The 12607-nt window shown below is 34.3% G+C and overlaps 1 protein-coding gene across 5 annotated transcripts; it reads right to left on the bottom strand.

Moving 5' to 3' along the window:
* Nucleotides 1-350: 350 nt before the first annotated feature.
* On the bottom strand, nt 351-12481 carry LOC124444062 (rap1 GTPase-activating protein 1-like). 5 transcript variants are annotated; one of them, XM_046994633.1, is made up of 24 exons: nt 12339-12481; nt 11292-11359; nt 10864-10907; nt 10540-10593; nt 10159-10350; nt 9593-9711; nt 9285-9366; nt 8802-8867; nt 8602-8685; nt 8329-8429; nt 7461-7532; nt 6978-7035; nt 6561-6611; nt 6381-6485; nt 6187-6258; nt 5992-6081; nt 5514-5597; nt 5250-5417; nt 5095-5159; nt 3998-4235; nt 3464-3577; nt 1770-1830; nt 1331-1422; nt 351-869 (listed from the first exon to the last, which is right to left on the bottom strand). In XM_046994633.1, exons 3-24 carry the CDS (start codon nt 10870-10872, stop codon nt 735-737), a joined length of 2112 nt encoding a protein of 703 aa, XP_046850589.1. In that variant the 5' UTR covers nt 10873-10907; nt 11292-11359; nt 12339-12481; the 3' UTR covers nt 351-734. The 5 variants fall into 5 exon arrangements, with proteins under 5 accessions (XP_046850589.1, XP_046850586.1, XP_046850590.1 ...); XM_046994630.1 differs by having other exon boundaries at nt 11288-11359; nt 12339-12480; XM_046994634.1 differs by having other exon boundaries at nt 1770-1827; nt 11288-11359; nt 12339-12480.
* Nucleotides 12482-12607: the final 126 nt, after the last annotated feature.

Below are 12607 nucleotides of genomic sequence, written 5' to 3'. Positions count from 1 at the left end.
TTTCGAGAGGTCGTTACAACAGCAAAAATTACACGTTTCAAACTAAATGACCTTCGAGCTTGACACCCCTTTAGTTCTAAAACGCCTGGGGCATGCATGTTCGTAGTGTAGCATGATGTAAAAATTAAAAACGTAGGTCTTTAGAACTTTGCCCTGAGATTTATAGTATGGGCAACTGTATGAATCAAAAACAAGTTCTTCAAAAGAAGCAAAAAACTTTGATTCACACGTTATTTAACTTCAAAAACAAACCTCGAAAATAAGGAACATCCTTGTATTTCAATGTAGGTGGTGCCATTTACGGCCTAAATGGCCTCGCACTATCTTCGAAGATAGTTATAATTGTGGAGTTAGAACTCGTAATGCATATATTTAATTTTTGCTTTTTACCTTTCTACAAATTGCCAGTCTATGTACGTAAATTTCTGCTGTCTTGACCTTAGCCACTTCTAGCTTCATAACACGAGTTATCTTATTCACAGATAACGACTGAGGTTATTTTAAGACATGAGTGTTTGCCCATGAGATGGCAAAATAAGAGATAGACATGTCCTTTTGTATAAGGGACATGACGTTATAAATAAATAGAATTTAAGTTTTTGATAACGTGAAACGTAGCATTGAAGCCTTGAACAGCAGATAAAGGCAATAAGTTCGACATTAGATTCACAGACGTCCTGCTTAACATTTCGCTTATATAACGTTTCCCACCTCATTCCGCTGAATACTAAGAATCATACTGAGCTAGATGGCAAGTCTGGCAACCGACTGTTCACCAGAAGTCTGTTCAATTGAAGTTGAGACTCGCAGAGATCTTTGGCTTGTTTGGTCATAGCTTCTTTTATTCTTTTCATGTCTTCGCGAAGATTCTGAAACACCGATAAAGAATTGATAATTCAAATGCTTTTATAAAGATATTTCGGATAGGAGTAAACAAATAAAGTTTACGGCTAAGGCTAATTTGTGAGAACGTGGAGCATACGCATAGTTACTGAACAGAATGCACTGTTTAAAATTGATTACAATTATCCTTAAAGGTCAGTGTGCACTTGCTTGTTGCAAATTTAAATGACAGAAAAGCCTATGTCATAGCGTTTATCTGTAGATGTACCAAGGCTCATTTCTTCATTATTAGACTACGTTCTAATGAAATGAATGCAATATGTGATTGGTCCTTTCATTTTGGACTACGTTCTAATGGATCAAATGTAATATTTGAATGGTTCTTTCATATTGGACTACGTTTTAATGAAATAAATGCAATATGTGATTGGTCCTTTCATATTGGACTACGTTCTAATGGATCAAATGCGATATTTCATTGGCTTACCTCATTATCATGTTGTAATCGATCCTTTTCTTTGGATAATTTATAAAGATCTCCTCTTAATTGCCTCATTAATGATTCGTCATTAATATCAACTACATAAAACCAATAAGGATAATTGTTCAAAAAAACTATTTTATGTTGTTTTAAATTGATCACGGATAAAGATTAAGGTGGCCTACTTAAACCTATGATTGAAAATATACGTGAAGGAAATCTCAGGATACTGGAAATTTCTTGCAGTATCGATGACTTTCATGGCTTTTGGCTAGTGAGCAAAAAGCCTGGAACTAGTAACAGAATGCAACTACGCTGTTATATTCAACATTTTCGCTTTATTTTTACTACACAACATGTATGTTTTGACGGTAGTTTTTGTTTTTTTATAATGACTGAAGAGCGTATTCATAAAATTATTCATATATCACTAAGAACGCCATACCTTTGCTGACTCGATTGTGGAAAGGAGTGCTTTCAGCTGAGCTGCTTTTGATGAGCGGCTGCTAAATGAAGATAGAGGTGAGTGGTTGCTAAATGAAGATAGAGGTGAGTGGCTGCTAAATGAAGATAGAGGTGAGTGGTTGCTAAATGAAGATAGAGGTGAGTGGTTGCTAAATGAAGATAGAGGTGAGTGGTTGCTAAATGAAGATAGAGGTGAGTGGTTGCTAAATGAAGATAGAGGTGAGTGGTTGCTAAATGAAGATAGAGGTGAGTGGTTGCTAAATGAAGATAGAGGTGAGTGGCTGCTAAATGAAGATAGAGGTGAGTGGTTGCTAAATGAAGATAGAGGTGAGTGGTTGCTAAATGAAGATAGAGGTGAGTGGTTGCTAAATGAAGATAGAGGTGAGTGGTTGCTAAATGAAGATAGAGGTGAGTGGTTGCTAAATGAAGATAGAGGTGAGTGGTTGCTAAATGAAGATAGAGGTGAGTGGTTGCTAAATGAAGATAGAGGTGAGTGGTTGCTAAATGAAGATAGAGGTGAGTGGTTGCTAAATGAAGATAGAGGTGAGTGGTTGCTAAATGAAGATAGAGGTGAGTGGTGCTAAATGAAGATAGAGGTGAGTGGTTGCTAAATGAAGATAGAGGTGAGTGGGCTAAATGAAGATAGAGGTGAGTGGTTGCTAAATGAAGATAGAGGTGGTGGCTAAAGAGATAGAGGTGAAATGAAGAAATGAAGAGGAGGGAAATGAAGATAGAGGTGAGTGGTTGCTAAATGAAGATAGAGGTGAGTGGTTGCTAAATGAAGATAGAGGTGAGTGGTTGCTAAATGAAGATAGAGGTGAGTGGTTGCTAAATGAAGATAGAGGTGAGGTTGCTAAATGAAGATAGAGGTGAGTGGTTGCTAAATGAAGATAGAGGTGAGTGGTTGCTAAATGAAGATAGAGGTGAGTGGTTGCTAAATGAAGATAGAGGTGAGTGGTTGCTAAATGAAGATAGAGGTGAGTGGTTGCTAAATGAAGATAGAGGTGAGTGGTTGCTAAATGAAGATAGAGGTGAGTGGTTGCTAAATGAAGATAGAGGTGAGGAATGAAGATAGAGGTGAGTGGTTGCTAAATGAAGATAGAGGAATAGTTAAATTTACGATCTACGTTAAGTGTTCCTAGGAAGAAAATCCCATTCAGGAAAATAATTGAAACAGTCTGGTTATCTAGCATGACTAAAATTTACTAAGTCTCTCAAGACTTTTTGAAATTTTCCTTCAAGAAAGCAATTCAAACAATCTTCTTATCTGAAAGCTAGGAGGACCAATATTTAAAGGTCTCTCTCAAGACTTTCAATAAGCGAAAAATTCTCAAAATGTGCATTTGTAATTTTCTTACACTAACCAGGCATCTCCTAAAATCCCCGTAAATAAAGTCCGCACATGCATCTAAATTAAATATAGTCCTACGCACATGCATCTAAATTAAATATAGTCCACGCACATGCATCTAAATTAAATATAGTCCACGCACATGCATCTAAATTAAATAAAGTCCACGCACATGCATCTAAATTAAATATAGTCCACGCACATGCATCTAAATTAAATATAGTCCACGCACATGCATCTAAATTAAATAAAGTCCAACACATGCATCTAAACAGCATTAAATGTTACGTGTATTTTGTAACCTTTAATGCATTGTGACATACCTTCCTTATCATGCTAGGGGAGTTTTTCTCCCGTGAAAGAGTTTCCCTGTGAGCTCTTGGCGTGGACATATAGCCATTAAGTATCTTTTTTTTGTTGGTTTCTTCAGTTTGCATCTGAATGAAAAGGATAAAGCTTTCATGATGAACCAAGATAAGTAGCAATTGAATTTCATCATGCAAGCAGGTTTCTGAATGTACACAAGATTTTTAATACATTCCAATTTGTCACTACAAAAAATGATCAGATGCATGATTCATGGACTCGTTAAATCAACAAACCACAAACGTATTCAGCGATTTATCGTTGGATGGAAGCGTTTATTTTGCTTGAATAAAACAAAACATATTAAACGTAACAATGGGTCCAAAATATAGAGATTAACACCGCAGTGATGGTAATGGCTGAAAATCTGTTAGTTGTGTTAATAGTTTGTTTATATTACTTAATTACTTGTCTTACTGTAACGTGAAATCACACATTCAAACCTAAACCAATCAAAGAAAAGAAACATTTGCATCTCAAACAATCCTAACCTTTCCGTATAGCAGTTGAGGCTCCGTGTTGTCTCCTGATTCTGGGCTTGTCAGCAACAATGGAGACGTGGGTTTATCAAGAACAGCATCCAGTGTGTGAAACGAACCTGAAGGAGAGTCGTCGTGAGGATCAAATGTCGGACTTACGTCACCATAATTTTCTTCTGACGTAGTTATTTCTCGGCCGTCAGTTTGTGAGGAGGAGTGGAACATAGACTTGAAATTTTTGGGACGAAAACTATAAAAAAATATCAAAATAAATATATGTACGTATACGGTGACAAACGAACCAAATGCTCACATAACTGAAAGCATTGAAAAACAAAAGTTGTTTTTATAACGAGAATTTTAGAAAAAACCCTTATACAACATGCCTTCTCTACAAAACTCTACAAAATTTCTGATCCCTATAAGTCTGCTTATTTCAAAATCCCTAAACACTTCGTCATCAAACGGGATAGCCCTGTTCTTCCTTCCAATCCAATCCTACAATATCCTATCCCTTCCATATCCAACCATCAGAAGATATTTTTGAGTAAATCAGAAATGCTTCGTATATTCCTTAATTTATTATCTATTACAAATATAAATGTTAAAAAACTGAATCAAATATGACTAAAATCAGTGTTTAAAAATATCCATGATAAAGGGACAGTCAAATGTAAAGACAACTTTCCCAATAACCTAGGTCAATATTTAAAGTATGTTCGCGAGTTGAGGCAGATCGACTTCCTCGTATCGCAGTAATTGCTGACCTAATCAGTGCGAAAGACAGTTTACAACGCATCCACGCTAGCGTGATGCCATATTGCAGCTTTCTCTTTTGTGCCAGCAGATCAGCTAGCCGTTTATAAGCAATTGCAGTCTCTTTCCCCATACCACCTGATGTTGAAAAGACCAGTGGTGTAAAAGCCGCATATTCAATCTCTCTTACTCGATCACCATATTCCCTTTTCTTAGCCTCCTTATATATTCCATAATTGCGTAAAATATATTCTAAAACTAAATCGCAGTAGACTTTGTGTTTTATATTGAGAAGTTTTTCCTAATCATAAAACTAAGATTTCTGTCTGTAAAATCAATGGCATATAACGTACGGTTTTCTCGTTTTATCTCCACTGACTGAGTACCGTTTGAACTGATTTTTCTTCTTCTTTACCAACTAAAAAAAGGAATACAATACTTCAACCATATTACCTACAAAAACATGGAGAACGAGGGCATTATTGACCACAAAGATTAACACACTTACCGTTTTATCAATGTCGTCAGGATGAACGATATTTTCCATAGACTTAGAGCGCGTCAAACATTCACGGCCACTTCTATCAATCGTATCACTTCGCACAGACTCCGAACGGAAGGCATTTCTCAACGAATGCAGAAGCCTTCCTCTGGAAACATTTCCGCCACCAGCACTCTGTATATTGATAAACGGAAGGTAACAAGGATTTCTTGTCGTGCAGCAGCAAAAAATGCACATCTTTGAGCAATGTTGACGTTTCGCAGAACTTACTTCGGCACCAGGAGAAAGTATTTCTTGAGTTTTTTTCGTTAGCGTTGAAATAAGATCCTCGAACAACATCTTTCTCGTTCTCTCCTGTTAAATGAAAACAAAGTGATCAGGAAAATGTTTCTTGATCAACTAAGAAGTTGAGATGATAGGCCAAATCTGTGTTAGGAATTGATTGTTAGAAAGCCGAGATCTTATTTACTTTTCAGTGTAAATCACTACGATCGATAGTTATAGAATTAAAACCTCTTACTGTAGGGACATATGCAAAGTTCCATTAAACCCACCATAATGAGTCTGGATTTCATTTATAAATCGCATGGTAAATAGAACACTGATACATTTTTCTTTTGTTTGTGTTATACTTCGTGCTTCCAATTCGGTTACCATTCAGAATTTATATATAAACTTTATTATTACAAAAGCCCCAAACAAAGTACGCCAAATAAACTACAGTAAACAAATACAGAGAAAATCTCACCATTAATGTAGAAAATTGTTTCGCCTTGTACGCAGCTAACTCAGCATTCAATAATTTTGTTAGCAAGAAATCTTTTAAATGAGGGTCATTCTACGTGGATAAATATTTTCATCAAAAAAGATATATTTAAACATGTTTTGATAACAGTTGCTTTCTACGATAACTAAAAAATGACTCGATACATCTGAAACGCACTTTGGAAAATACAGCAGGATTTGGAAGACTGGGACCAAATTTAGGAACGTCTTCCTTTGCAGTGACAGTAATCTGTAAATGAAGAATTTCTTACACTGAAAAGTCTGAACTTTTTTTGAACAAAAAATGGCACAACAGTAAATGCAAGAGAAACACTCCGTGCAAGATCTCAGGTAAAGCAAAACCATAGAAACCTTGTATCTTGTATTATTTGTGTAAGGTTCTACGACTTGTACAACGAAGAAAATATGAAGAAAACTGGACCGTATTGAGGAAGGACAAAACGGCGTGTTTTCATCCTGTGAAAAATATGATTGGTTGGTGATCACGGATAGAGGACATTTGAAAAAATTCAAATGAAACAATACGTTTACCTGAAAAACGAAGGTAATAATATCATTGCCAATATGTCGTTTTCTCTGGAGCTGTTGAAGATGATACAAACAAGTACGATTGTCGTTAATGGTTTTTCTTCAATTGACTATTGAGTAAGACTTATACAAAATACACAAACTTAGATTGAACAATAAGCACATGCATTTTCAGAATTTCTTCATTTCCAAACCCATGGAAATACATAAAGTAACGGACTAGCGAGTATTTTCATACATACCACTCGTCAGATATTATAAACTATTTGCTGAAGATTAAATTTCCAGAAAAACAACGATACAACGCGTGTTTTGATTGGTTATAACCGAGTTTCCATTGGCTGGAGCACGCTAATTTTACTTAAATAAGGAATAAAATTTTTCATGACTTAACAAAACACAACTGTAATTTCGTCTTACTTGTTGAACATCACCACTAGTGTGTGGCAACATCGTCGAAACATGGAACATTATCTCCCTAAAGTCGTAAACGTGACAATGGAGTTACATTTCTGTATGAGTAAAATCTAAAACAAAGCTTCGTGATAGCTACTAATAGAAATTTGAAAAATCTAGTACATACGTAGAAAACAGCAAAGGTTTTCACGTGAAGAAAACAAAAATAGCTTCTACTTAAATCGCGCGAATATTTCATCTTGCATGTAGCAAACACTTCATGTAACTCAACTACTGCTCATTGTCCCTCCCAGGGAAAAAAGCAAGCGATAGACTCAATAGATGGCCTGCACTTTTGTTCAAGCACTAACAAGAAGAGCAGTAAGGGTTCAAAAACTTTACTTTGGTTTTGGCTAGTTACAAAGTTTTATCACCAAGTAAGCGTCAACGATAACACATGCAACGATTTTGCATCGAGCGATGTAACAAAAATAATTCTATTCTCACCTTCCTTTGTATTTTGTGTAAACAGATTTTCTACCAGTCTGATGATTTTTCGTATCCAAACCACCATTGTACCTGAAGACGAAAGTTAATTCAATACACAGTATAAAACCCCCAACAAAATGCAGAACCAATAGAAACAATACAATAATTAATTAAACACAAAGAAACAATACAATAATTAATTAAACACAAAGAAACAATACAATAATTAATTAAACACAAAGAAACAATACAATAATTAATTAAACACAAAGAAACAATACAATAATTAATTAAACACAAAGAAACAATACAATAATTAATTAAACACAAAGAAACAATACAATAATTAATTAAACACAAAGAAACAATACAATAATTAATTAAACACAAAGAAACAATACAATAATTAATTAAACACAAAGAAACAATACAATAATTAATTAGATTAGTTGTGAAAGACATTAATTTAATTATTTTATTGAATTTTATGGGTTTGTTTGGCGCTTTTCACTTAAAATGATAAAAACAATAAACAACCAAACCATTCCCCAAAAAATAGCATCGAAATAAGTAATCTCGAGTATAAATTAAAATTCAGTTTGAAAAGATAGGTTTTCAAAGTTATTTTAAAATAATCACAGATTACAACGCAAAATGTCAGCAGGCAGTGCATTTCATGCAATCGCATCCGCCAGAGATCACCTAATGATATCAACATCTTGTGAAATGGGCGTAAAAAACAAAACTTCAGTTCAAGCGTCAAAAATAAATGTATTTGATTTCTAAAATTTATGATTTTGGTGTTAAATTATCACAAAAAGATAGACAACGATGTGCAAAAATCTCAAGATGCGAACGTACAAATGATATGTAATAATTCAAATACCCCTTGAAGCCAAAGAGCTCGATTTCATCACCAAGAATTTGTAAAAAGTCGTACATCGCTTTGCTGCAGGATTTATTATTGAAGAATTCACTCTCGTTTATCTTAAAAAAGGTTGGAAACTAGTTATTCATTTTTTTTTCTATCGCCCTTTTTTGATTCAAAATCAAGAAATCGGTTCAAAAAGAACGATATACAACCAGGAATACGAAATTTTCCTAACATAAATTGCTCACAACAGATGGTGAAGATTTGACCAACAAAGAAATATCTAACCTGACGTGGTCTCTGATAGACAACACCAACTTTGAATTTTTCGGCATGACCATGTTCGTCAAAACGCATGATGAGAGAAGAGGCCTGGTGACAAGACGAGACAATAACAATTTCTCTTAAAATCTTTTAACTTTTCCAAAGCACTTTACACCATATTTTAAACAACAGCCCCCCCCCCAGTTATTTATACAAAATACTACCTTGGGATAGAGAATTGGCTGAAAATTTAGGTCATTGAAGTCCTCCAAAAGATCGGGCATGAATTGCTACAAAAGATGCAATCAAACAAAAAAGAAAGCTTCATTTTACTCTCTCCTTTTTTGTTAAACGATGCAAAAATTGTTTGTAAAACAGAGCGAGTTGTTCATGCAAACTAGAATTTAATAAAAGGAAATGCTTTTCGTAGTTCAAACTGTTTTTATTCCTTCCAAATCATTTCAACATTCACATTTAGCCAAGCCTTAAACAAATGCATATTTTAAGCGGTTATGGTAAAAATTTTAATCATGAACAACAGAACGAAAGAAGGACCACAATATTGTCCTAGGTCAAAAGTTAAATAACATTAATTGGGCATTTTAGCATTATTGATTTTACCGACTTAAAACCAAGTAAAAAAATTTCTTGATGTGCACAACATCGATATCTAGCCCCCAGTCCACATTGAGTAATTCATTACATACTTTAAGAATATCTTTTGGCCCAACACAAGACGATGAGAAGTTTTTCATTGGAATAGTACGTTGTTCCATTCTATCTGACGACCTATGGCGGTAAAAATACGTGTGTTTGTACTTTGTGAGCTGCACGTATGTTTACTAAACCAATTTCGCAACACAATAACCTTAAGGCAACGAGCCTTTTTATTGGGGAAAGGATTAAGACGTGTTGATGTCAAAACAAGGGAAACAAAAACATGCAGAAGTGACAGATGATTTACAAAGAAATAATCAAAAAATAGCCAGATAACTGAAGTGTTTTTAATACATACCTCAGTATAACTCTCACCACTTCTTCCTTCTCCTCACCAGAAGAAACACCATTTTCTTCAAACTTCAAGGACAACAGTAATGACCCCAAACAGCACTCCGTCACGTAGTTGTAGTGCTCCTATTAAAACACAATGTTTCATGTACATGTATATCCTACTATGTACATGTACATGTATATCCTACTATGTACATATGAACACTGACATGTACATGTATATCCTACTATGTACATATGAACACTCAGGCTACTTAATACCCCAAGAGCTCTAAATTGTTATGATAAAGTACCAAACTTGCTTTTATTAATATTTATGTATCACAATAGAGTTAGACCCAATAGACAACAGGCAATGCTATTGCAACTCTGTCTTTTGTGTGATTTCCTATGGATATCCTTCGTGTGATCAAAAACCATTAACACAATGCTTCAACTGGTAGCCTGGTAACTACTTAAAACTAACAAACCAAACTCAGAGAGCAAACTATTATCTTCATCATGGATTATTTAATAAAAACTTCAATCATTGCTTGCTTGCAAAAATACATTTTCATTATGAAGATTTACCTGATTTTTAAAAAAATTCTTATAAGCACTATATTCCAAATCATCTTCAATGACAATTTTCGATTCGTCGATTTTCTTAATGATAACTTTTCCTCTCTTGTCCTTATCACAGATGTGATTTGTCCCCTCCTGCCAGTAGTCACCACTCACTGGAAGGACAACAAGAGGGTACGGGCTGCCTGCATTCAAAACCTGAAAAGGAAGACATCACCTGAATACATATATGCTCTTTATGAAAAACCACATATTTTAAGATTAGATTTTTAATACTGTACATTTCTCTTTTATAACACATAATAAGTCACCATGTGCCTAATAAAGGTCCCGTTTAATCGACTGTAGAAAAAGATGTGCACACATAGAACTAACCACTGCACAAACCTCATGTATTGGGTCTTTTTTTTTAGCAACTAAAACGGTATCTTCATGACCACTCTACAGTTGAAATTAGAAAGAATTAAAAGCATTAGATTTGTAAAAGCTATTATTGTGCATAAAAGTAGAATGCTGCAAAGAAAAAACAAAAGCATGGATGCTTTCAATTCAGGACATAAACATTTATTGTGAAGAAAAGTTATATTTAATCATGAGAGCACCCACACACATAATTCATAAAAAAAGTACTCATAAGTACTGTTTAAGAAGTCACAAGTAATAACAAGTTCTGTTTTCCCCTAGTTTTTTACCCAGATCTCTACAACATACCTGATCCATTTCTAGCTCCACAGCACATCATCTAAGTGATCACTCTGAGAAAAATAAAAATGGTCTTGATTGTTAAATGAACAAGTTGGTTCACTCTTGATTCCTTTTTGAAACTTTTGACTTCTATCTGGTCCTTTCATGGGCATTCAAAATAGTTCATTAGTGAGGAAAATTACAGTTCTACATTATGCTTATAAATGTGCACCCTACATAAAAATCTAACAAACTCTTCATAATTCTGTGACTTTGCAAAGAAATTATTGAAAAACAATAAACAATCAAATGCTAGCAGAGACTGTTGGATAGATTTTTGTCTATAGTTAAATTACCCAATAATTAGTTTGTATATAAAAAATTTAACAAACATAGTCATGACTACTTTCATAAAACAACAAAACCATCAAGCAGTTATAACATTTAGCACCTCCATGCTTCACTGAAAGCCTTCATCTTCACAGATCTTTCAACTTTCTTCGATGTACAGAAGTCCGTATTTCTAACAAAATTTAAAATGGATAAGGCAAAATATGTTTTTAATTCTACAAGAATATTTAACTGAATATTCAATTCTTCGGGTGCAATGATAACAGCTATATTACTTTTTATTTTTGCTGCAGTAAATTCTATACATAAAAAGATAGGCATCTTATAGAAAAGGCTTTCAGTTCTATTAAATGTCCATAATTGTAATAAAAATATCTACATTTACATTTACTTGCAAACCAATAGGCTTAGCGATCACTTAGCCAGACTTTATGCAATCATTTAATGCAAAATTCATGTTGATGACAATGATTCACGTTGACATCCCAGTATTTTCATACAAAGCAGCCAAACTGAACACATACTGGCCTTTTAATATAATTGAACAGCTTCATACTGCTGTTTGAAAACATCACATGATTCAAAATGAAATTAGATCAGTGGGTTGAATTTACATCTGGATTACCTTTAATTAAATTTTGCAACACTAAGCTTCTGTTTTTGACTATTCCAATGTTTTATAAGTAAAAAGCAACTCATTCCTAACCCCTAATATCTTTAAAATAGAAGATGAGGATCTACACGCTGAAATGCGTTTGCATAGATAAGCAATTTGATAAAAACCACACCATACATAAGCACTAGACAAACTTCAAAAATAAACAATAAAAAGATATATCATATCTTTGCTACATGTGTTTATCATGAGGAAAGAGAGCGGAACAACAAATGCCTGCCCACGTTTTAACAGAGCATTGTCATAAATACGTACTACGCCATTATCATTCAGATACGACAGGTAGAAAATCTTATGGCAAATGATTGCACACGCTTTAGTCAATAAACAACCAAAATGCATAAACAATTTAACACTCAAGTACAAATATAATTTTGAAAAGACTTCGATCGACACAATGGAACGCTGTCCCGTGAAACTGTATGTATCATAATGTGCGCAAACAAAAACGAGATTACATAGCCAATGGTTTTACCTGGAGAGGAAGACGAGTAAATTATAAATCTGTTCGTGGTATGCCAGTGAAATAGGCTAATTTAAATGAATTTTTTTTCCGATTTTCTCCATCTTTCTTTTAATAAATTAGCGGAAACAATTACTATTTACATTAGAATATCCGGAGGGGTTGAAGAAAGTAGGAGCTCTGGTAGGAAGGGGAGAGGTAAAGGAGATTCGCAATGGTGGGAATGATGCGTAAAATAAAGAATAAACTATAGGAAATTTTAATTCAAGCGTCGTAACGCT

This window comes from Xenia sp. Carnegie-2017, unplaced genomic scaffold (genome assembly GCF_021976095.1).
Source record: "Xenia sp. Carnegie-2017 unplaced genomic scaffold, XeniaSp_v1 HiC_scaffold_21, whole genome shotgun sequence".
NCBI classification, from domain to species: domain Eukaryota; kingdom Metazoa; phylum Cnidaria; class Anthozoa; order Malacalcyonacea; family Xeniidae; genus Xenia; species Xenia sp. Carnegie-2017.
Note: the sequence above shows the minus strand (reverse complement) of the source record. Positions and strands in the feature narration are given on the sequence as shown.

Coding starts and splice junctions, on each gene's coding strand:
- LOC124444062 (XM_046994633.1), bottom strand. Junction 10,351..10,539: donor AAAAAGACCCAATACATGAG/GTTTGTGCAGTG, acceptor CTTCCTTTTCAG/GTTTTGAATGCAGGCAGCCC. Junction 5,160..5,249: donor CTGACGACATTGATAAAACG/GTAAGTGTGTTA, acceptor TCCTTTTTTTAG/TTGGTAAAGAAGAAGAAAAA.